This window comes from Triturus cristatus, chromosome 4_1 (genome assembly GCF_964204655.1).
Source record: "Triturus cristatus chromosome 4_1, aTriCri1.1, whole genome shotgun sequence".
Lineage (NCBI taxonomy): Eukaryota > Metazoa > Chordata > Amphibia > Caudata > Salamandridae > Triturus > Triturus cristatus.
Genome location: NC_140585.1, coordinates 914,568,119 through 914,594,438, shown reverse-complemented (window position 1 = coordinate 914,594,438; position 26,320 = coordinate 914,568,119). Strand labels below are relative to the sequence as shown.

Below are 26,320 nucleotides of genomic sequence, written 5' to 3'. Positions count from 1 at the left end.
CTAACCGCAGATTCCTCACCTTAGAATATTCCCCATGCACCAGAATGGATCTGGAAATATTTCACTATCAATGTTCCCACATGCCACTAGGCGGCAGAATGCAGTTCCACATTGATTACATTCTGCCTCAGAAGTGATACATCTGAGCCACATATAAGCGCTACCCCTGCGCAGTGATGTCGGTTTCTTACTTGTCTCTTCCCACACCCTGAGTCGCGGAGCGTAATCAATTGACAGTACCAGTGTGCAGGTGTCTAACTTGGGACCTTTTTAGATGTTGAAGAGAAGCCACTTCACAGAACAGGGAGGAGAGAGGGCAGCGAGGAGTCTGCAGTTAGGCAGAGTGTCCGTCAGAAAGAGCGTTACCAAATGCAAGTGACTAGTTCTTCTGATGGCTACTTCTAACTGCAGATTCCTCAGCTTAAAATAGATATAAAAGCAGTTCCTCCCCAAGGTGGAGGGTTTGTGGAGTGGGCTTGGACCAAAAAGTCCTGCAGAACCAAACAAGCGAAATACCCTTCCTGTTGGACCTGGTTGTAAAGGCAGTAGAACATTGTGAATGTGTGCACTGACACTCACATTGCAGAATGGCAGATATCAAGATCAAGCTTTCTACGTGCCAATGCAATGGTAGCAGCCTTGACTCTAGAAGATGCCAAACCCTGGCCTGCACTATCCCCTGGTGGGACTCGCTGTCTCAGGGTACCTCGCTGCCAGGCACACCCACTGCAAGAGGGAGGCGCTGCCAACACGCTCATAGCGCTGCCTCTCCCCCCTATGCAGGATGAGGCTGGGCCCACCATCTTGGCCCTGGTTTTTCTTGACTTTGTTGCCAACTACTGTGTTTGGGACCCTCTTTATTTCAGCACTAGAACAGCACCTATCCGGGACTTCTTCAACTAAGAAGTAAGTGGTTACTGCCCATTTGAAATGCAGTGTCCAGATTTGACCTTTTGCTCCCTGAGGTTTCTTTATTGCCTAGATTGGAGTCCTATTGTTTATGGGCCTTTTAACCTAAGGTCATTATTGGATTTGTTGGTCATTGTGGGTAAGCAAAGATTGAGAGTGCGAAGCCAGCATTCAACGTAAATCACACTACTATGGACTTCTTCCTTGCGTGAACTGTTGGAGTTATCTCAAAAGAAATAGACTTGGCGGAACGCCGTTTGTCCTTGGGTTTGGTCGGGTCAACTGGGCTTGTGGAGGCATCCACTGGGGTTCCAAATAATTCGGTCAGGAAGTGCTGGAAATTCACAACACTAGCGAGTCCCTGTAAGAGCCCTCCTTTAGGCACTCTCCTCCTGTGCCAGTGATAGCTCCTTCTACTATGGTTCCCCCTCTTTAGTTCGTTCCCCAGCTGCAAAGTGGAAAAGGTCCCCCTGCTTCTTCTGGTCCAGACAGCATTGGGGCTATTGATTACTTTGCTTCTGTGGATGATTTTTGGGCTTTCATCCTGTGTAAATTAGTAGATATTGTCAAAGATTTACTATCGCTACTTAGGGAGAAATTGGACATGCTGAAAGGAAAAATTGAGAAAATAACCTCTCTTTGCCAGAACATGTCGAACTCTAATGTCGTGGAGACCCTCCTTTTGACCGTGGGACCTAATAAGTCTACTCTTAATCCAGGTCCTGCTCAAACAACTGCTCTGGCTTCTTCTTAGGCTTGTATAGCCCTAGGGTTGGTTTCGGGGGGCAGCGTGGCAGGCTCTGTACCAAGGACTGATCCAAGGCCTCCCACATATGAGCCACCCACAGTGCTACCATCCACCATGGATAATCTCCAGACGGAACCAATTCTCCTCTTTAGTTACACAGACACAGATTCCAGCAGTGAGTTGTCATGTAACCGATGACAGAGTGATCCCATGTCATCCACTGACAATTAATTTACCACCAGCTTGCTGCCCTTATGTGGCAGTTTTTGTCAATGTCACCCCACTGAATCCTAGATCAAGTGAAACCCCAGCGGCTTTGAAGAATAAAGCTGTTCACGGGCTTAACACGAACCATATATTCCCATTCAGTAGAGTGCACCAAATATTGTTAATTAGGAGAGTGGGATGGATTGGGCGGGTAAAGAAAAACTTCAAGGGGGACTACATTGTTATAAATTTCCAACAACCGAGCTTTGCTAGGGTAACTTTGGCAAGGTCAACACTGTCCACCCCGTTTGCTAGAAACATGACTCTATTCCCACTGGGTTTCTTGTATTGCCACTTATGCAGTTGTGAACCAGGGTGTAATGCCAAGCCCAATACGCAAAGGGTGACTGCACACAACCCCACGTTCTATACCCCTTTAGCCATGTCCAATAGCTTCCAGGTGCTCTGTAAATGTTAATTTTAGGCACATTGTCACTAATAACGAAGCTAATTCTAACCCCAATTATCTTTTTACTAATGAGCCTTGTAAGAGTATTACTAACCATGAACCGAAGGCTGCTATAAATTTGCAACATGGAATGCGGGCGGGTTACATAATAAGCTGAGAACCATTGATTGGATAAATATTATTTCTGATTTAATGTTATTTGTGCTCAAGAAACATGGTGCATGAACCCAACACATATGGAGGGATTTTCCTCCCACTTCTTAGACGCCATACCCTCTCAGGCAGGGCGGGCCAAAGGAGGGCTTCAGATATTAATATCCAATAAGCTCCCAGTAACATCTAAAAAGCTTTAATCTGTTGGACCACATTCTCAGCTGCTGTGGTTAACTACTAAGGGGGCCTTGATATGATGCTGGTCAATTTCTATAGCCATGTTTTTGATTCCTCTCGTAGTAAGGTGGCCTATGGCATTGATTTAGGCCTGGAAGCTTTTTTGCGACATATTCACACCAATTTTATACTAATATGGGCAGGCGACTTTAATATGAAGTCTTGCCCTTTTCCAGCAAGGCATGTATGTGGCTACTCTAATTTGGACGGGGTGGAGGCTGTGCACTTCTGCCACAATGGCAATGGGAATGCATTGAATTCAATTATTTCCTAATATGATCTTCTCATGATGAAGTGTAAATGCGGCGGCGTTAACGGGGAACAAATTCCATCTTTTACCAGCAGAAACACCTAATTTTTTATAGATGGTGTATTGGTGTCTGCTTTTGCTAGCTGCATGATTCGTACCCCTAATATTGTATGGATGGTAATGCGTGCCCATGACCCATTATGTTGCCTTTCTCTTTTTGTGGCAAGAGATGTGAAGTACTTTCCTTATCCACTAATATTAATCCAACTAGGCCTAATGGCGTACAAATTAAATGGTCAGGGATTTAGCCCAATAGCATTCTTCAAGAAATAGTAACTAAAACTTTTACTGAGATCAGCTATTGTCTACACGAGGTGGTGGCTCCCAATAAGCTGTTGACCAGTTTCATCACATTACCTGTTCTATTAACTCTCTTTTGACCCAGAATTTGAACCCAGCCCGACCTAGAACAGGGGATGGCTTGATCATTCATGTACACAGGCCTCCCAGTGCCTGAAAGCGGTGCTACCTAGTTCCTCAGGGACAATACGGTAGTTAAGTCTCTTCACTTTGAATATAGAGAGGTACTTGCAGCTAGGAAGGTGGCACTACACAAAGAGGCATGGGCAAACTTGACCCTAGCTGCAGAAACTAATGATAGCAAGTTATTTGGGGATACAGTTAATGCCTCTTTCTTACAAATGACACTATTCCAGAGTGTAATTCGTTTGTTTCTTGCAAACCATGGGTGGCACATTTTACTGAAATTTTTTCAAACAGAATTAAGAAGATAGTGGCCTAGCAGTGTGTGAGGAAACTTGTAGTTGGAATTCTCTCCCTCTAGATATTTCTATTGAAGACGTTATCCTTGTCCTACATGATAGTGCAGGAGGATGTGCCCCCAGCCCAGACATGGTGCTGGTAGAAGCATTTAAAGGAGCCAAAAACTATAGGGTCCTATCCTGACTGGGGTGTTTAATGCAGTCATAGTCTGTATGATACCTCCCTCCTGGGCCGTCTAAATAGTGGTATCTATTTTCAAAAAGGGTGACAAATCAGATCCCAAAAACTATCATCCCATTTTACTCTTGGATTCCTCAGTAATAGTGATGAGTAGGATTCTATTAAAGAGGCTGGAGGAGTGGGCACAGGTATATTCTATCATATCACCAGCTCAGTTTGGATTTAGAAAGAGCTTAGCGACTACAGAGCATAGTATCAACTTTGATTTGCTGATTGGGAAATATACCAGGGCCAAAAACTGGGATCTCTTTACCTCTGTTTTGTCAATCTAAGTAGTGCATTTGATCTAGTTGGCCATACCATCCTCTGGTCAACGCGGCACTCCCTTGGTGCCCCTTGCATGCCTTTATGAGAATTTATCAAGCAAAGTCCGATACGGTCCTGAGGGGAATGTTTGCCCACTTTTAATGTTGGCAGAGGCATCAGACAGGGCTGTGTTTTTGCCCCTCTATTGCTTTCGCTTTTTATAACATCCTGCAGGTCTTACGAGCAGATGCCCGCTGCGTCACCGGGCATTCTAATCTGGTGTTAATATATGCCGACGACGCCGTGCTGCTATCCAGGACCCCTGTTGGCTTACAGAAATTGATGAATACTTTTGGGGAGTTTATGCCATCTATAAAACTGGTGATAAATATATCCAAAACTTATACAATGATATGTGGGAACAACTAAAAAAAATGTAGACCCTTCATTATTGTTGATACTGTTTTATTTACGAGTAATGGTACCTGAACACAACAAATTCTTAAATGCTAAAGCCAAAATGAGAAGGAATTCTTTTGAGATCTTTAGGTTTTCAACAAAACTGGGTTGTCGACCCATCAAAATAATGGTTGAGATATATAATGCCAGTCTACCGCCACTTATGGGGCAAACCTGTGGGGTTATGCCACCAGTAATCCTCTACAAGCTGAGGAAAACAGCTTTCTCAAACACTTAATTTGCCTACCTACTTTTGCTTCATCCCCACTGGGAGGTTCGTTTACAGTACTTGGAGGACCTGCCTTTAATAAGACCTCTGTTACTATGGTTCTCTATAAGGTCAAAAGAGGAAACTAGTTTTGCAAAATCAATTATTACAGATTGTCTAACTTTGGATAACGTTTCTCGCATCCCTTGGCTAGCTTATATAAACTCTTCCTTCAGCACTTTATTTAACTTGTCAGTGTGGCTAGATCCACCGCAGACATTTTCTTTTTCCATCATAGATCTGAACGGAAAATGTGCACTGAGATGAAAGCATCGGTTATTTTTTTTATGTCCTTGCAACTTAAGGAGAGTTGTCAAATCTATCTATCCCGTGTTAATAACACCCAACATTGTTGAGTTCTGACCAGATTTAGATCTGTGCACCACTTGGTCGCTTTCCCCAACATGAAGTCCTGCCCCGCAGATAAGAACCCTTGCCCATGTGATGGTTTAAGTAAACAAAGCATGTTGCACTTTATCTTGTTCTGCAATCTATATAAGAATTTTTGATGCTATTATCTTAAACCAATTTTCGTTGCACAGAACATTAGAACTTATAAAGATGCCCTTAAATACCTGCTTGCATTAAATGAACATCATGTATGTTTTATCCTTGCCCTTTTTATTATGAAGGCTATTGACCATTATGTATAAGATATTATTACGGGGCGAAATGTTTTAACGATCGGAGGCTAATGGTGGTTTGTTCATTATGTGTATCAATTGGATTTGTTTTTATGCTGTATAAATTATATTACTTTTATGTACTTTTATGGCTGTTTTTAACTTGCCAAATAAATTCTTGGAACTGAACCGACTCTAGAAGAATGAGCTCTCAGACCTTCTGGAGGCTGCTTCTTGGCCTTTGCATAGCAGATCTTAATACAGAGGATTATCCATCTCAAACTCTTCTGCACTGTCTTCCTTTTCTTTACCTCAGAGAACCCCACAAAAAGCTGATCGTCCACCCTATGATCTTTGGTAGCATCAATGTGAAAGCTTAAATCCCCTATTGGGGTCTGGCGGTTGAAGCCTCACCTCTTTCGAGGGGTGAAGAGGGACAAAGAACGCTGGTAGGGTGATGAATTGCCCAATGTGAAAGGGAGTTACAACTTTAAGTAAGAAGGCTGCTTGAGTCCTCAGCACTAATGTGTTTGGAAAAAAACTAGTTGAGGGCTGCTGCCCCGTTAGTGCCTGAAGATCACTAATGCAATGAGCTGAGGTGATCGCCATGAGGAAAACATCATTAGAGTCAGGAGGAGCAACAAGCAGCTGTGCATCGGTTTAAAGGGAGTAAACATGAGAAACGTCAAGACCACATTAAGCTCCCTTGTGACATCACACAACCTGTTAGGAAGGGAACATGTGTGTCAAACCTTTAATAAACCACATCATGACAGGTGATTTGAAAAAGGATGGTTGTTATGGCAAACGCGGAAAGGCCAAAAGGGCAGACAAATAACATTTAATAGTGCTTTTCTGGGCCAAAGACAAAATAAACAATAAAACATCCTATAGTTGGTCATGTAAAATGTCTGTCTTGGGGACTCTAACACATGGCCACAAATGTGTCCCAGGGTCCAAAATAAATGGACTACCTGCAAATGCACTAGGTGGCAAGTATGGCATCCACCACTTTGGGTGGCAGATCCAGTGCAGTTAACTGTTGCTGCTCGATCTCCACGCTCGTGGTGTAGATTGTGCAACGAAAGATCCTGACTGGATGGAGATTCTCATACACAGAGGTTTCGGTACCACACTCTAGTGGCCCAATCAGGAGCCACTGGTTTGACTTTGGCACAGTCATTCTGAAATTTTCCGATCTTAGGCCAGGATAGGCAGTGGCGGGAAGGTATACAGGATTCCCGTGTTTCATACCAACAAGTATGCATCTCCTAATGTGCCTTTATGTTGAAACTCCTAAGTGCCAAACTTTTTACACTGTGCACTCTTAATGGGCGCACAAATATATTGCCAAGGTTCGTCCCACTGCCGGAAGATGCCCTGCACCACATCGAAATGTAGCCCATTTTTGATCTGCCAGACGCCGGCAGCAGAGCTTGTCTGCCCTGGCATTCAAGGATCCCATCAGGTGATTCACGACCAGGAAAATGCCCTGATACTCCAGCCAGATCCAGAGGTGCAGAGCCTTCTGGCACAGGACCCTACTCAATCCTGCTTATTGTATTACTGCCTGGCAGTGGTGTTGTCTGTGAGAACCTGCGTCAGCCTCCCCTTGATGTGTGGTAGAAAGATCTTCAATGGCAGATGTATAGCCCGCAGCTGCAAAACACTGATATGATTTTCGCAGAAGGCCAGAGTTCTCTGATCTCCTCCTGCCTCAGATGACCTGCATCTGTCACAACTGCTGGCTCTCGGTGGAGAAGGGAGTGGGGCTGGTTGCTTGTCCAATTGCAGTCAAGCAGCCACTAATACAGATCAGCATTTAGAGGACAAAGATCTAAAATGGACCGAAGACCACACTTATTCTTAGGCACCAGGAAATAGCGAGAGTAGCAACCTTCCCACATTTTTGAATCTGGAGCACTTGTGTTTGCTCCTTTGGAAAGTAAAACTACCACATCTTATTAAGGAATGGGCAGATGTTCCTCTGAGATTTGCTCTGATGTGGAGGGAAGAGTTTGTGCAGCAGAGAGAAAGGTTAGGGCATAACCGTCCTGAACGTTTGGAAGACTTTCTGTCAGACGTGATGAATCTCCATCCTGCTAGAAAGTGCTTTATTCTGCCTTCCACAGGGTGATTGTGTGCCATTATTGGTAAGCTAAAGTGGTTTGGTGGCTGTTGCTGCAGGAGAAAGCATTTGGAAGTTCTGATGCCCTTCATGGTCTATTCATTGCCTGCCAGGTCCATGTCCCCATCCTCAAAAGAACTGAGATAGTTGCATCAGTGGCTGGGGAGACTAATGTTGCTACACACCAGCCCTCCATAGTAGTCTTAGAAGTTACTAAGCACGGGAGGAAAATCATCTACTTTCTTTGCAAGATTCCAAGGTAGTCAGCTTTTACACTGAACTGGCATGAGTCACTGAAAGGCATATCCATTAGAGAGGCCCGTAAGCCTCCAGAGAATCCTGTGGGTGCATCCATGCATGGCAGCAGAGCACTACACTGGTACCACTATCCTTCCCAGACAATCAGTAATATCAAAGCCAGAACAAATCACCTATGTGGCTGCATCTTCACCATCCTGAATGGTTTGAGCCAGTGAGGCCCTAAGATCTTCTGGGACTGCCGGCAAGATCTCGCTGGCCTTGTCCCAGAGGGCACACATATATTGGCACAATAAATAGACGCAATAGACAGATCTGAATGCAAGACTAGCTAAGGAAACCTTTGTTTTCCAAATGTAAGAAAGTGCCCCTTTTTGACATGGTCACCCCCACTTTGTGCATGGCATTCAATGCAACTTTGACTGGGAGTGCACTGGGTTCCTACTAACCAGGTCCCCATTGCCAGATTTCTTTCCCAAAACTGTACAATTGTTTACCCAATTGGCAATACCTTTAGCCCCCCCTGTAAGTCCCTAGATAATGGCACCCCTGGTACCTAGGGCAAGGAGGCTAAACAGGGTCTTTAAGGGCTGCAGCACGAATTGTGCCACCCTAAGGGACCCCTCACCAAACACATACAGACTGCCATTGCAAGCTGCGTGTCTTGGTGCAGTCAAAAGTGAAAACACGACATGGAACACCTCCCTGTGCGGCACACCCACAGTCACTGCATGCAGTATAGGTAAATCACCCCTACAGCAGGCCTTACAGCCCTAAGGCAGGGTGCACTATACTACAAGAGAGGACACACTGCATGAGCAGATATGCCGCTGTGCTGGTCTGTTCCACTGCTGCCAGTACAAGTGATCAGGAAAGCCATTTTCAGTACATGTGCTGGACACTGGCGAAAACAAGTTCCCCAGCTACATGATGGCTTTCCTGAAACCAGAGATGTTTGGTATCAAACATCTTGTATTAATAAGCCCGCACTGATTCCAGTGATGGATTATCAAAACATGCACCCTGAGGGCATCTTATAGGTGCCCCCTGAAAACTTACCAACTACTAGTGTGCTGATGGACTGGTCTTAGCCAGCCTTCCACCACAGATGTATTTCTGCCCCCTAGGGGTGAATACCTTTGCTCTCAGGAGGTCAGGAACAAAGCCTGCTTGGGCAGAGGGTGTTTACATCCCCTCCCAAAGGAGGACTTTCAAATTAGCATTCCAAGGCAGGGAACCCAACACCCTTGGTATGGAAATCTGGTCTCCCTCACAGGAGAGGATGCTGACCCCCCTGCCCCCCCTTGACCAGGGCCCGTTTGGCGCCTGGACAAGGCGGGGAGATTAGTTTTCAAAGGTGTGTTCACCTTCAGGTATGTTCCACACCTAAGGTGGGCTACCTGAAGTGAATATGAAATTTCAGAGCCTGCCATCTTTGTGATGGCAAACTTAGGAACTCTGGGACAGGGTTGTGCCCACTTCCCACAGGAAGTGGTCATATATGGGGACTTGGTGACCCCAGGGGTAGGGAGCCCATTGGCTACTACCCTACACCCCCCTAACGACACTAAATCTAGTATTTAGGGGAGCACCCAGCACCAGAAAATCATATCCTGATGACCTGAAAGAAGAAGACAGATGTGAAGAGTCACAAGAAGCAAGAACAGAGGACCAGCAACTAACTTGGCGCCAACCCTGCCGGCCTGTCTGCTGTCCTATACAATTGCACCAAAGACGACTTGTCCTGCAGCTGCTGTGTCTCCAAAAGACTGAGAGAAATGCCAGCACTTCAATCACAAACCAGGAACTCCTGTAGAGCAGCGGAGCTGCTTCCCTTTATTCTGCAGGTACCCAAAGAGAGCTGAGAGGGCTCCAGACTGCCAAAAACCTGACACAGGAAAGCATCACTGCACCTGTGCCGCCTAGCCCACGCTGAGGTGGGCCAATGTGCCAGCGTGGTACCCAGGCCCTCCAAAGACAAAGCCCACCTTGGACCTGCCCACTGTGGACTCACCGCCGCCTGCAGTATCTATTTGCGGGCCTCCTTGACCGCAAGTGCTCTTGGTGATGAAAACCCAACGTCTAAAGACACCTCTGTACCCGTCGACCCTGGCCCATGGAGAAGAGGACCAAAAGTGTCCCCACGTCCCCGAGCATTGCAAGACCTGAGTCCCCTTGTTGGTTCAGCCTGACTGGTCTCCCAATCCAAACCTGCAGCCTCTTTTTGACTGGAACGAACCCATTGACTACGATTGGGCAGCTGACGCTGTACTGCACCACTGCACCCGGCTGCCCTAGTGCCGCTGGAGGTGACCTGCTAGTGCTGCCTTGGACCTTGCCCTGTACATATTTAAAGTCCTGAGGATTGATTCCATAAATTGCTGTAACTAACTTGAATGGAGTATTTAGTTTTTCTCCAGAGCATAACATTGCTGCCTAAGAAAATTGCACTAAGTGTCCATTTTTTAAACCTAAAAGTATTTCTGATTTGAAACATACTAACCTGATCATATTGAGTCTGGTGCACAAATATAGTTAAAGATACGTGTTATTTTTATACATTGGAATGGATCTCCTTGTTGAGTAATACGTACAATTTTATTGACTGTGTGTGTATTTCAGATGTCTAACACTCCTCTCTGATAAGCCTAAGGCTGCTCGACCACACTACCCCCTATAAGAGCACCATGGGATTGCTAGAGCAAGCCCCTGTCCACTTATAAGGGAATACCTGGCCTCTTTATACAGTATTCCTCTTTTTGGTATGCTATATAAAGAGCCAGCTTTCTACACCAAACGCTTCAATTATCTTAAGACTCCCTGTCCGAGGGAGTCGTAAGGAAGGAATTAGGGTCCCCTTGTTGGTTGAAGTCTGAACAACCAGACTCTCTGGAGTAGGATGTTTAGAGAGAAAATTAGGGCCGCCAGGTGCCGGTCTATGGAATCTAGCCACCTGCCTTTTCCCCAGTGGGCAAGAACAGGGCTTTGACCAGGTCCTCATTAAGGAGTGAGTGAGGATCTCATTGAAATGGAGCAAGGCTCAGATGGGGCTAGCGCAGAGTGTTAGATTTCTGTAAGGACATGTGTCTTAACCTCAATAGAGTGCAGCTGCAGGTCCAAGACCTCAGCTGCTCATTGACTTACCACTGCAAATTATGCACTCTCTTCCACTGGTGGTCAAAATGGTGAGCTTAAAGCTGTATAAGGGAATTTTGAAGCCCGCCGGCCTTTTTTACGTCCAAGTAAAAATTGCCATCCTCCTCCCTACCATCATCATTTATGGTTGACTTTGATCAGAACTGGGGCTAAAAAGATAATTGAGCTTTTGAGGGTGCATCCCCTATAGTAGGGCATACGATTTGAATTAGTCTGAATGGTGGCTGGTTGCACTTTAACAATTCCGCAGCTCAACTTCAAACAGGATTGTGCTAATCAGGATGGGGTCAGGCAACAGAACCAGCACTAGATCCTCCTCTGGCAGCCTCTGTATCTGCATCAATGAAGGCGGGATAGACACAGGTGTGTACCGGAGCCAATACAGAGCCCATGGCAGGTCCAAGGGGTTCCGACTTTTCCGAGGATGGAGCTTCTGGCAATAGCCCTACTGATCTTTGGGACCCAAAGGCGTACCAGAGGGAGCCAGACAAGTGGCTTATATCTGCATTATGGCCTACTAAAAGGCTTAAATTTACTCCAGTGTCACTGATGGCCCGGAAAATTCAGTGCTTACCAGGACCAACTTTGAAATCAGCTCCACAATCAGAGTTCTGGAAGAAGAGTGACTGACACTGTGTCATGCTCATCCTTCTCTTTGAACAGAGAGTGGAGGGATGGGGTCAAGTTCCACTTCGCTTTCTCTGAAATTCATCTCTTGCGGGAAAGACTTTGGGAGCTAATCCACACCCCAAACTTGGAGTGGGAGAGGAAATTATACGAGATCCAAAAATTAATCTTGTGTTCAGTGATGTACAGCTTTGCTTCTTGCTACTGGATCCCTATTGGGTGCATAAGGACACCCTTGTTGCACAACTTCGAGTCATGTGCCGAGCCCAAACACCAGAGACATACCTTGTGTGGGTCCATGACCAACATCTGTTATCTACAAACGGCTTGGTTTTAAACCTGTATTCCCAAGAAGGGACATTATTTCCATAGTACACTTGATTTTTCTATTTTAGCATGGTCAGTAATATTTGAAATCAGAGCTCTGGATCCACATTGGAAGGCACAGAAAGAAAGGAACTGACACCAAAGCGCAGAGGTGGTGCTTATAGGTGACTCAACTCTGTCACTTTGAGGGTGATATTGAGTCAACACACAGCTGTATGTCACCATCTAATGGTGCACAGGAAAAGAGCTTTCCTGTTCAAGTCTGGTGCCTGGGGAGTGTTTTACGGTGAGGAATCCAACAGAAATATTGATATATGCACTGGAAAATGGGAACAGTCACAATTGCCTACTGCTCCTTTAAAGAAAAAGCCAGGTGCATCAAGAACATCTAAAGAGTGGTCCAAGTATCAGGCATTTTTTCAGCTTCAAGAAGAGCAACCACAATAAGAAGCAGCAAAGCAGAACAGTCATTAAAGTATCAGTGCACACAGCTTATTCTTAAGCCATAGAGGAGTGTAAGAAATCAATGGCAACTAACAACATATAGGCTGACATGTGCAGCATATATTGCAGTTATACTAACTGCGACCAGCACAATAATGTCCATTCTCAACCACATGCAAAACAGAGTTACCCATCCACAGATTCATGTACGTGCTAATCCTGACTATTTTATAGCCACAAATGATAACCACCCCTCTAAAGTCTCACTCATTCATTTGCGAGCCAATTGGCAAACAATGTATCCTCCATTGTCATTGTCATTTCTCCATACAACTCTACCACAAGCGAATCGTCCCATGTCACATGTTTACTGCTAGCATTCATGCAAATTAATTCTCAAATCTACAAAAACAACATTGATGGGTGACTGGAAACAGATCATGATTCAAGGAGACACACTTATGATACATGGTGTCTTCTTAAGAGACGGTTACTAGGAGCCTGTGAAGTTATCTGAAAAATGTCTCAGTGGGCACAGAAGGCAGAGGTCATCCTTGTTCCTGCAAAGGGTGAGGTGCTGGGGAGAATGTGCACATGGATCGTGACCTTGGGAAGAACTACATATGGGCCAGCAGACTGAAGGCCTGTGTGTATGATACCGAGTCGAGCAGGAACCACAAGATTCCTTCAGCGGATCTGTTCTGGAAGCAACAGTAAGACAACCGATAAGCGTTGCCTAGGTTGGTGAATAGCATAAACACTTTCCTGCATCTTCACTGGTGAGCAGGCACCATCCCCAATATGCCCTGGACCTAATAGGGTATCACTATCAGACCTCATTGAGTTCCAGAGGGACCTGTAGGTCTTGTCTCTTCATTCCCCTCGTGTGCAGATAAGAACTGTCAGCTGGAGCAGATCATAATAATTAAAAAAAAACATTTACACTATCTAGTGGTTCCTAAGCTATCATAATCACAGGTAGTCCCTGTTGGTACAGAAATATTCTCTGCCTAGTCTCACCCATTGACAAAGTTACTCTCCCAGTTTTTCATTGAATGCTGCAGTTGTTTTTTTTTGCCTCAGTGACCAAGACAATAACACATATTCACATAGAGTCTCCCTGTTTACATGGCTTGAGGCCTCATAGTGTGGTATTTGATTGAAGTTTCTCTCAAATTGCAACTTTCCTTTACAGAGAGTAACTTATGTACTCTCTACCTAGGCTTTGGCAGACTGACAGTGGTGGCTGCATAAATCTGTAGTCAGGAGTATGAGTCCTTTTACTTGTACCCCAGAAAGGGATTGCCTATTGTCTCCCTCCCTGTAAAGTGTATGCTGTCATCATGTCTGGCACGTGCATGGCAACTGTCTGGCTGTGTATTGCCTTTTTCCCATTCCCCCTACCTAATCCTCATACAAGCCTGGAAAACTAGGTAAATAATCATCCTTTATCTGTGTTTATTTAAGCATTTCCTTCTAGCAGGAGCACCCTTCACTCTCCTAGTTCCTAAGTGATGATTATCTCCCACAGAAAGTCACCAAGCAAACTAGGATTGGAGGGGATTTAAAGAATTAAACAAATGCAGATCAGTCTCATAAAGGCTGTCCTTGCAGCTACTGGCTTGTTCAAAGTTGCACTCTATTTAGAGGAGAGTCACACACCAGTGTGGCCGAGGAAAGTGAAATCCTGATGACTGTCACTCTATTGCCAGACCTATAAGAAAGTCTAGGCTTGCCTGAAAAATGACTCTGTGACAATCCTGAGTGTGAAGACGGTTCCACCTGTCAAAGGAAGGTGCTGTGTGTCAGGTCACTGGTGGAATGAACTTACACCAGCCAAGCAGACAGAAAGCTGTCTACGATAACCTGCGGAAGTCAGATATGGAACTATGTCTGCTCCAGAGCACAAGGCATGTGAGGCAGCTGTTCAGGACAAGAAAAAAAACACATGAAGACATCTTCTGGGAGACCTTCAATTGCCTCCCATAGCAGGAGGAGGGTGCCCTGTGTGAAGAACTTAGCGTTTGCACCTTTGGTGCCTACCCTCTGACTTACAAAGTCTTCTGATTTGTCCTTGCTTGCCTTGCCACAGTGGTGGGTAGCTTTGTAACCTTGAGAACCGGCTGGATTCCATTGGCTGTAATTAGTGGGTTCTGAGTTACACACATTTCACCCCCTTTTTGTGTCATCTGAGAGAATGAAGGTGTATTGGCACATTCACAAGAAAATACCCTCATGGCTAACTAGGGGCTATTGGACCAGTAGCTTTCCAGCGCCTATGCCTAGACATTATGTGACCATAAACAGACCCCGGACACCAGCAGTGCGTTGGCGCCTTATCAAGGTAGGTGGGGCTCTTCAGTTCTTAGGGTGATGGTAGAGCGGGCAGACTGCAAATATTTTTGATTTAAACAATGACAACTGAAACCAATTCCATGCAACAAAAACATTGGTATCTTTGCTTTGTAGTGCAGCATTGTGTAACTTTGTTTGTAGACTCCATTGTCAACTGTTTTAGTAGCACTTAGGTGCTGTAATATTGTTGTTGTCTGAACTTTGGCCCAGAAGATGAGGTTTTTCTGATGTTCACTATTTATCTTTGTTTTATCTATAGTATATTTTTCTTGTGTGTTTTAAAGTAAATGTCCTTATAAATTGAATCACTGACTGGATATTGATCTTGGTAGCTGGTATAATGGTAGACACTGCATTCTGAGGTGTATAGTCACAAACAACATTTTGTAGTACGTTAGTAGTATTACAATAGTTCTACTGATGAACTACAAAATGCTATTCATATACATATGATCGGAGGTCTCCATCTCTGCTTCTTCTACCTTTTCATAGCGGAGATCTCAGACCCGACTGAGGAGATCTCTGCACACGTAAGTATATGTTTTAGTGGTAAATGTGGGAGGGATGGTACGCAGTGGCCGGAAAATTGGGGAATTCTTACTACTAAAAGGGAGGGGTTAAGGCAGAAAGGAATAAGGAGGGGTTATGGAAGGGACATGCACCCACCCACGAAAGAGTAAGCCATTGGTATTCAGAAACTGTGCTAGTTACTACAGCCAAAAAGGATTTTAAAAAAATCATAAATCTACTCCAGCTCAGAGCTGGAGTAAGCGAGCACCAATATGGCTAATAACTGGTACTGCAACACCATCCCATGAAAAATTGAGGTAGAGGCTTAAAATAAAAACCTGTAAGAACGTATGTCAAAATAAATTAAGTTAATTAAAACAAATTTGAAAATACATTTTATTTAATGTTTACAAAAAGTATGTAAATAAAACATATTTTCAACAATTTTAGTAAACTTCTTTTAATTAAAAAATTGGTGTAATAGCATTTATTTAAAAACATCTTTTATTGAGGGGCGTGGCTTAGGCGCCTTCGGAGATGGCCGCCGGGTTCGTGAGCTCCGCGACGGAGTGAGACGAGGAAGTGTCTCCAGGCTATCGTTTTTCGTCCTTGGTGCACGGACACCGCTGCTCATACCATCGGAAGTGTGGCTTCACGCTCTGAGCTGCAAAAATGGGTTTTTGGTGAGCTCCAAGACATCTTTAGTCGTCTAATACCGCTGCGATGCACTCGCGGCCGCCATTTTGTTTTTCATTTTCGAAACGCATTTCCCGCGTTTGATGCCTCATTACCTCAGAATCTACCTATTATCTGCAGGAATGCCTATTTTTTACTGAAATGACTGCCTAACACATCATTGTATTCTGTCTTGAGTCTCCTCTCTTATTTTTGGCTGGTCACTTCCATTTTCAACACTGCAGCTACATTGCTTTATCTGGAAATTTATGCTTCGTGTCTGGTTCCTTCTTTATTTGGAAAGTAAGCTGATCGTTTTTGGGGCCACTTTGTCAAGACAGGTCTGACTTTCTGTCGCTCTACAAGGCTGCCAGTTCTCTTGAAGGGCCGTATTGTCTGGTTTGAAAATACTCCCAATATTTTTGTACAGTTGCGGAGTGTCTTGCTTTGTACTTGGCAGCTTTAAACTGTAATATATTTTACTTCTCAGAATATTCTTATTTATTTTCACTTTGCAACATGGCCCATCCTCGGAGTAACCGTAAAGAGGTTCCACAACCCAGTGCTGCCTCTTTGGAGGACTTCAATCCTTTTACAATCCTACAAGAAAATGCGGATGATGTCCCCAACGATCCTACGAGTACAAAGGGTTCCTCTTCTTCTACATCTCGAATAGGCGCCAAACAGGGTTCTAAAATACCATCCTCAGTTCCCCTCACGCCTAGAAAACGGGGTAAAGCGAACCCTCCTTCTCCTACAAATTCCTCTTCACCCCTTTCGTTGGAACTTATTCTTGACGAGATTCGCGCCCTCAAGCCTTATATGGAAGAAACTAACATTCGTTTGCAGAGCTTGGAAGACAACTGGTCTCACACTGAGCAACGAGTCGATGTTTTAGAGAAAAGAATTGACTCTGTTCAAGACTTCGCTATGCAAGTTCCTCCTATGCATAAAGAAATTGATCTTCTTAAACAACAGATTGAACAGTTGGAAAATCGGAATAGACGCAACAATTTACGCATTTATGGCCTGGCTGAAGGACTTGAAGGTTCTAACGCAATATCCTACTTTCAGTCCTTTCTTCCAACTCTTCTTGGTCTTCCAGATTCTCCGGCATTGAATATCCAGCATGCACACCGTTTAGGTCATCAACCTAACGCTGCATCTTCCTCAACGAAGCCCAGAGGAGTTATTCTATACTTTCTAGAATATACAGATCTTCTCAAAGTCCTGCAGGCAGCCAAACAGAGAGGAAAGATTTCCTGGAATGGTTCCAATCTCTTTTTTGCTCAAGACTATGCCAAAATAACTGCTGAACGTAGGAAGAAGTTTTTAGATATGCGACCAGCACTTCGCAGTTTAAATGCTCGATATGGTCTATTCCACCCCTGTCTTTTTAAGGTGACCCATAACAACAGAACAACCAATTATGAAGATCCTGCGGTACTTCAACGGTTTTTGGATTCTTGTCAAGGAGTCTCTATGGATGTTTCTAAATCATAATATGATGTGATCATTTTTTGTCTCTACTGTTTCATATTTGTTATACATTTGTCCATAAATGTGAATTTCCTATTCCTCAGTCAGTTTTTGTATGTCTTGGTGTCATTATAATGTTTTTCATATTGACATATATTTTCTTTTCATCCTTCCTAGGTTGTGGTTTCTTCGTTCCATTGTTTCCGGTGTTCTTCATTATGCCTGGGTGTCCTTCCCTGTTTGCTCCTCGTCGCGTGACCCCTTGCCTGGCTTTTGGCCCTCCCTATGTGGCCCCACCTGCCCCGATACTTGTATTTCTTGTGTGGTATGTTTTTCTCTTATTGTATTGATATATCATTTGTCAATTTTGTTGTGTCTTCTTGTTTTCTGTCACCTCCTTTCGTTCCCTCCTTTTCTCCCTACTCCCTCATTTTAGCTTTTTTCTCAACTTTTGAATCTTGTTTCTTGTATACAGCGTTTTTTCTTTATTTTCACTCTTTTTTCACCTCCGTAATCTTATGTATCCCTCGCTACTATCTCTTTATAATATCTGTTGATCATTTTACATTATGTTTACATATATGCATGGTAAGCCTTGTTGTTAAGAATTGTTTCAACTTATTTGATATAAATTTCTAATGTCGTTAAATATTATATCTTGGAATGTTAGAGGTTTGGGTTCTCCTATCAAACGTCAACGAGTTTTGTCACACATTGCAAGCTTGAAGGGAGATATTGCTCTTTTACAGGAAATTCATTTACCGGTTAATGAAATAATTAAACTACGTAGGAATTGGGTAGGTCATGTTTTTGCCTCTCCTGGTTCAGGAAAACGCAATGGCGTTGCTATACTTTGTCACAAACGTTTGGATGTCCAGCTTTTAAAACAAGATAATGACTCTGCCGGGAGATGGGTGGTGATTTCCTTACTGATTAACAAAATTCCTCTCACTATTTTCAATATCTATGCTCCCACTACTCAAGATAAAATGTTTTGGCCCCAAATTCTTTCCCTTTTAATGCAACACACCGATGAGTATTTGATTTTTGGTGGAGATTGTAACACAATTGTGGATCCCTTTATTGACAGGAACTCCAAATCTAGGTTTGTCCCTTCCTCTATGCATTCTCAATTCACCTCCGCTATCTCTCAAAGATCATTGGTAGATTCTTGGAGACTTTGTCATCCCACACTACGAGAATATACTTACTATTCACCTGCTCATTCTACACAATCTCGAATAGATTATCTCTTTGTTTCCAAAGCTTTACTTCAACACATCTCTCATTCAGATATTGGTTCTATTCTACTCTCTGATCATGCCCCAGTTTCCTTAAGTTTAGATCTACTTCCCCCTATTAAAGGTACCAGATGCTGGAGATTTAATAATTCTCTTTTGTTAGACCCTAAGTTTACACCAGCCTTTCTTGAATTTGCCTCCTTATTTTTTGAGGAGAATGAATCCCCTCAAATGTCTCCTCAAATTGTATGGGACTCCTTTAAAGCTGCCTCAAGGGATTTTATTATATCCTTTGTTGCTCACAAGCGGCGTACAGCTTCTTCTTCATCTCAGGCACTTAATTTACAAATTAAACAATTGGAACACCGCTATTATCTAACAAATAACCAGTCTACTTTAGAAGAACTGATTAAAGCCAAAATTTCCTTTAACAAATTGTCTACTGATTCTGCAAATCTTTATTTACTTAAATCTAGCGCTAAATTCTATAGTGCAAAAAATAAATCTGGCAACCTCCTTGCTAAATATCTCAAAATTAAAAAGGAGCGTACTAAGATTGATTCTATCATATCTTCATCCAATACCGTACTTCGTAAAGACGAAGACATTCTTTTAGAATTTTCCAACTTTTACAGAGCACTATACACTCCTGAATCTCCTTCCCCTCTATCTGACATCGACCAATATCTAGCTTCTATTCCTCCACCTTCTTCATTAGATGTGGATTTTTCTTCTTTAGAGTCTGATATACACGCTAAAGACATTCTTAATGCTATTCAGTCACTTAAAAAGGGGAAAGCCCCGGGACCCGATGGTTTTACTATAGAATTTTATACTCATTTTTCCAAGCTACTTGTTCCCAAATTGCTTCAATTATTTTGGTTTTTTATAACTTCCCGAAGATCTGACGGCTCCTTTCAAGAGGCCCTGATTTGTCTCCTTCCTAAAGAAGGTAAAGATCATACACTGTGCAAAAATTACAGACCTATATCTTTAATCAATTTAGATTATAAGATCTTTGCGAAGATTCTTGCGCTCCGCCTCGAGAATATTCTACCACAACTAATAGGTAAAGAACAATGTGGTTTCATTAAAGGTCGCCACCTCTCAGATAATACTCGTCTTTTTTTCAATGTCCTTAGTAAATCCTATTCCTTTAATTCTTCGTTAGCCGCTGTGGCTTTAGATGCTGAGAAAGCTTTTGATCGGGTTAACTGGCAATTTATCTTCTCAACTCTTACTTGGTTTGGTTTTGGTCCTAAATTTCTATCTTATGTATCCTTGCTCTATTCTTTTCCAAGATCTTTTATTTTAGCCAATGGACTTGTCTCTTCTTCTTTCCCACTTCTCAGAGGTGTCAGGCAAGGTTGTCCTCTTTCTCCCCTTTTATTTATCTTGACTCTTGAACCCTTCTTATCTAAAATACGGACGAACAAAGCTATTACTGGTTTCCCTTATGGTGACAACCACCTAAAACTTTCAGCATATGCTGATGATATTCTTCTATTTATTTCTAACCCTCAAACATCTCTACCGTCTTTTCTTTCAGAAGTTTCTGCCTTTTCATTAGTTTCAGGTTATAAACTCAATGTAGACAAATGCGAAATTCTTCCGTTAAATAAATATTGTTTCCATGCTGATTTTGTATCTTCTTCTTTTCATTGGAGCCCTACGAAGATTAAATATTTAGGGTTATGGTTTACCCCCTCCATTAAGGATACTGTATCATTAAATCTTACAAACCTCCAATCAACTTTAACCACTTCTACATCGCGATGGCATCCCTTATTTTTATCTTGGTGGGGTAGACTAGATTCTATAAAAATGATGTTGGTCCCTGTAATTTTATTTTTCTTATCTAATCTTCCAATTAATATTCCTAACTTTTGGTACAAAAAAATATACTCTATTTTATCAAAATTTCTGTGGCAGAACAAAAAACCTAGGATGTCTTTCTCTAAGCTCAAACAACCTAAACATCTAGGTGGTGTCAACTTCCCTGATTTTGCATCTTATCATACCTCCTTTTTTCTTAAAAACTCCTCTTCGTTGCTATCACAAAACGCGTCTGATTTGGTAGCTTTACCTTTGTGGGTAGAAATTGAATCTTATTTTATTTCTCCTCTCTCTTTTGATGAATTTTTATCCTTATCCAATACTCCTCAGAAATTTTCTCTCCCTATTCTTAAACATGCTCGTAAAATTCTGCACCCACTTATGTTAGATGGTTTAAATGATCGAGACCGCTTTTTGCAGTCTCCGATTTGGTATAACAGGCATATTATGATCAAGAATAGAACCCTTTTTTGGAAAGACTGGTTCCTTCTTGGTCTTAGATGGACTCACCAGCTTTTCCATGATAATACCTGTATTCCTTTCTCTATACTACAACAACACTATTCTCTTCCTTCTTCCTATCACCCTAAATATACATTATTGACCCTAGCTGCTCAAAGTTCATATGATAATTTTTCGTCCACTTTCACACAGATCAACTCCTCCCCTTTATCACTTTCGTCCCTACATCTGAACACATCGGCTTCTCAAATTTACACTAAATTGAGAAACAGTGACCAAACCCGGGGGAAATCTAAAGTAGAATCTAGTTGGGAATCTGATCTAAACACTTCCTTTTCTTCTTCTATATGGGATAAAATTTGGATTAAGCTGAGAAAAGCTTCTAGGGCAGCAAATCTCACTCAAACGCTATTTTTCATATATAATAGACTTTTACTCACTCCAGCCAGATTGCATCAGATTAATCCTCCCACTCCCTCTACCTGTTGGTCCTGTTCAGCCCCTGTTGCGGATCTTAAATATATGTTGTTTTCATGTCCGCCCATTCATCAATTTTGGATTAGGGTATGGCGTCAAATTAACAAAATATTCTGCACAAATATCCCTTTTTCTTTCACCCATATTTTTCTAGGTAGTGTTGCAGAAATATGGTCCTCTTCCACTTCTCTTAATATCCTCGTCATTGATTTACTTATTGCTGTTGCTTTTCAACAAATTACTAAATCGTGGAAAAATGCCTCTCATGTTTCTTTTCAGGGCTGGTGGTATGGTGTTTGTTATAACCATAGATTGGATAGAGCATATGTTCACCCGATTACACTTGCCATTAAACGGGATTTATTATGGTTACCTGTTACTACTTTTTTAGATAAATCTGCTCAATTATTACCATTGCATATTCCAGCTACAGAAGAAGTTTCCAAACCTCCTTAAAGTAATAATAATCAATTGTTTATATTATTCAGTTTTTTCTTTTCTATTATATAATTAAGTCTGTAGTAGTGACATAAAACAGATATATATATTATATTTTTCACTGCTGTTTCAGTTGTATTGTTATAAGACATGTATATATCTTTCCCCTCCTTTCTCCCCCCTCCCCCTCCCTTCCAGAGTTTCTCTCTTTATGGTATGCAATATCGATGCATTTTCCTTATTACTATTATATATTGTAATGTATTAATGTGTTATCTTATACTTATACCAAATAAACTTTCTTTAAAACTTAAAAAAAAAAAAAAACATCTTTTACTTTAATTGGGATTGTTTTCATTTATACTTTAATTTTTTTTTATTTTCATATAATATATTCAAACTAATTACATTTTAAATTTAAAAAAAGTTATTAATGCTGTAACAGTTTGTAGTATCCTGCATGTTATATTGTAAGGTGTTTTACCAGCCCTGCTCTGCCAGTGCCTGGGCTCTGACTCATTAGAATGTTGGAGTCAGATGATGCCTCGGAATGTTGGGACTGAGAGGGGCAGAGGGACAGTTGGTCATGAGCTGGGCAGCTGACAGGCAGCTCCTGGTGGGGCTCTGAACTACAACATATCTGCATGATGTCCTGTACCTTTCTACTTGTTATCTTCATGGAATAAAGCATCTTGAAATACTACCTTCCTGAGTGGACCTTCATTACTACACAGTTGTAGCTTGCTGTGCATAATACCAATATATCATTAACATTTTATATTAAAATATGTTTTCTTTTTTTTTTTAATATGTCATACACTTTTTAAGATTTGCCTGTAGTTTACCCTAGGAGAATCTCAGCCCTGGTGCTAGAGACCTCTGCCTACATATGAAAACTTATTAGTAGTAACTTTACACTTATTTTTAGGGAACGAATATAAGTGCATACTTTGTAGTACATTTACACTCGTAAATAATGAGTACATTTACTACGAAGTGTAAGAGTAAATTTACACGTGCAGATTCACTCATGTCTAAGTTTAATAGCCCTTTCAATGTCTAGCCTGCATCACCTCCGTAAGCCTCACTAAGCCTTGGACTTAGGTGCCTCACTATCCTGAGAGAGCCATATGTTAAAGGAAAGTTCTTGATATTCCTTTTGAGGTCTAATAGTAGTGTGGTCCTGGTACACTGGTGGTAAACTATTCCAAGTGTCACAATTGGAGGTCAGCAACCACTAACTGCCCAAGGAGCCCAGGAACCATGTTGTGACTCTCCCTAACCATGAGGTGCAGTCCACAGGTTCATGAACGTCCCTGCCACCAGAAAGTCTTGATCACAACTAGTCTTTCTAATGATTTGAGCTTAACTGGTCTCTGTACAGAACTGTGTCCCAAATGGACACAATCTACTTAATCATTCACCAAACTGTGCATCATAAAATTCCTCCATTGACTTAACTTGGCTCTTGTTGTTTTAGTGGCAGGTTTTTGGATTAAGGGATTTTTACTGGAAGTTGAGCAATTGGGGCTTCAGACCACTCACTTGTCCAGTACTGCACCCAGAGCCAGAGATCGTTCATATAGTGGGTTATTAATATCATAACATAGCATACCACATTGTATTCTTTTAATACTGTATCTCCATTCTGTTGCTTTAGACTGTGTTCACATTATAGTAAGTCTGACAAGTACATGGAAAAATAGCCCAGTAATGCAACATTGACCACAGGGCCAGTGTAACAGAAACCCCAGCATCAAAATGCTATACAAATATTTGAGGTGCTATCCTATCCTAGCCTCAGAAGGTGTACAACCTTCTAATTTTCACTGGACAATATACTTCTCACTCCTATTTTACTTACCAGTAAATCAACGTCCTATTCTTCCTTGAAGATACGGGTATAAAGTTTGAGTGTTATTTACTTTGCCAATTTATATCTTACATTTAATCCCTAACAAATTCTAGACTAGGCCTCGATTACTTGGATTACTTATTCCTGGAAGGTCAAATGACCAAAGACAGTAACTTGGCTATCCAACCGGAGTGCAATACAACTTGTGGTGCTAGCACACCAGTGACAATGAACAGTATAAAAACAGGATAGAGCCCAATAACTACTGACAGTTCTAGAAACCAAAGAAAAAGCTACCTGACATGCCCCTAAACTTATTATTAACCGACACAAAGAAAAAGCTACTAAACTGGCAAACCTACTTGTATAAGATGAGGGGGGGCTTCTAAGCTGTCTGTGTATTGATGGACATAGTATGTTCAGTTCACAACTTTTATTTTTAACAGTTTTTGAAGCGAGTGATGATCATGCTGTCTGTCTATGGGAGCTTCCTTGACTTCACTGTTTGTCTTGCATTTTTTATACTGATCAGTGTAGTCTCCACCTGTCTGTGTTTTCTTGCACTTATGTCTAGCTATTTCTAGCTTGTTTGCCGTGCACAACCTTTTACAAGGCTCCCTTGCACTTGCTAACTCACTTGTGACCCTGAAAACCTCCTCTGCCTGCAACTCCTCTCTGCAAATCTTTATCAGATACAAAATATGCACGATCCTTAAGTAGCTCTGTGGTGGCACCTCGTGGGTTGTGAAGGTCAGCAGCTAGGATCCTGGTTGTGACCTGTCATCTCTGTCTCAGGAACATTAGGGTTACAGTAGGAATAAAAAACAAATAGTATCCTGGATACAAAAATATCCCCCATCCCTTGACTTCTAATAGCCAGACAAAAGGTTTGTTGTTTTGGAGGCAATAAAGGACTCTGACAGAAAGGACTGTTTAGCCCAAAGCCTCAGAAGAGCATTTCAGTATGCTTTATATTACACAAAGCATATGGGAATCCAGAACAGATATAGTGGCAGCTCACTTAGAACTTTTGCATTTGCGTGATGTAACTCTTTATCATCACATACACTTGCTCAGACTTATACAACCCTCCCGCCCTGCACACACAAGCTCTTCCAAAGAAGAATAAAGATATGCTAGAACACCCACCCTGGCACAAAACACTGTTGCCAGTAACCCGATCGTACCACTCTGCAAAACAGGACCCGCATATCTGGACACGACACTCGACGTTGGGGTGCCCTACACACTGCTCATCCTGGCACAAGTCCGGGCAACTCACGGGGGCAGTACCAAGTGGGCAACCTGAGAAAAAGTGTGCTTCAAAGCAAAACCTGCAAGTGAGAAAGGTAGAGTACAACCCAAATCAGAACAACACTGAAAATTTAGAACATTCAAAATCTGGATACTGGGCACAAATATTACATCACACATGTAAACTTGTTACCAACCTTCTAAACACCTTAAATGTATAAGACATGCCTTTATTAGATTTGACCAACATGCTTGATTTGAGATTTCTGCATAACATATGGAGATGAAGTAACTCCAGCCATACTTTTCAGAAATTATCAGGGATATATCGTTCACCTGCTTGTACTTGTGACAAAATAAGCCACTAAAAAACAGGACCCTTCCTTCCATTCTACCCCTAGGGTCCACAAGCGCTGTGGCTAAAGCCTGGAGATTTTCATTTGGAATTAGGGATGTGAAAGCAGCAGTCATTTTCTTGAGATAATCCCAATAGTCTGTGGTGGAATTGTCAGTTGCATATTTATCTGGCTGACTCAGAGGACGTACGAATATCTATTTAAAAGTCAAAAATAGCATGTAAATAATTCTGTTCCTTGCGTCTCTGTGTGGGTGAAGGGTGAGGGGTCTTTCATTAATCAACAACAGACAGTGATGCAATAAGGATCTAGGATATCACAGATAATTCTGTGTATACAATGTTTTCCTACCAGTTGCCTAACATTCCAATTTATGTTCATTGTTTAAGTTTGTTTCTATTCAATGTACAATTACTATATATTTATGTACAATGGTACAAATATTGGAATGAATCTGTTAGTCAGTTTAAAAAAGGTGATGGTCTAGGTAGGACATGATTCTGGGTTTGGTGATAAGTAAAAATGCTACGATTTCTTGAAGAAATGTTAAATTTAGAGTAGAATGGACCAGCTTAATTTCATTAATCTAACTATTATCTAATGGTGAAAATTCAGCTGCTGAAATCTACTCTGTACTTAGCATTTCCTCCACAAATTGGAGGATTTTAAGTTTGCACAGACTTTGAGTAAGGCTCTGGGCTTTTTCTGTTAATGTTCATGAAATATCTAGGATTATTAGGATTTGGCAACACCTAATAAAGAGTTTATTTACTCACTAGAATATTTAAATTGCTTATTATTAAAGAACAAATTAAATGTTTTTACTGTGAATTTTCAATGATCCACAAAT

At 42.0% G+C, this 26,320-nt stretch overlaps 1 protein-coding gene across 1 annotated transcript in view; it reads right to left on the bottom strand.

Annotated features, from left to right (window-relative positions):
• Positions 1-26,320, bottom strand: part of KCP (kielin cysteine rich BMP regulator) — a 496,613-nt gene that overhangs the window by 307,881 nt on the left and 162,412 nt on the right. The window contains exon 9 of the mRNA XM_085653703.1: positions 25,010-25,194. Coding sequence (XP_085509829.1) covers positions 25,010-25,194 — 185 coding nt within the window. The remainder of the gene's footprint in view (positions 1-25,009; positions 25,195-26,320) is intronic.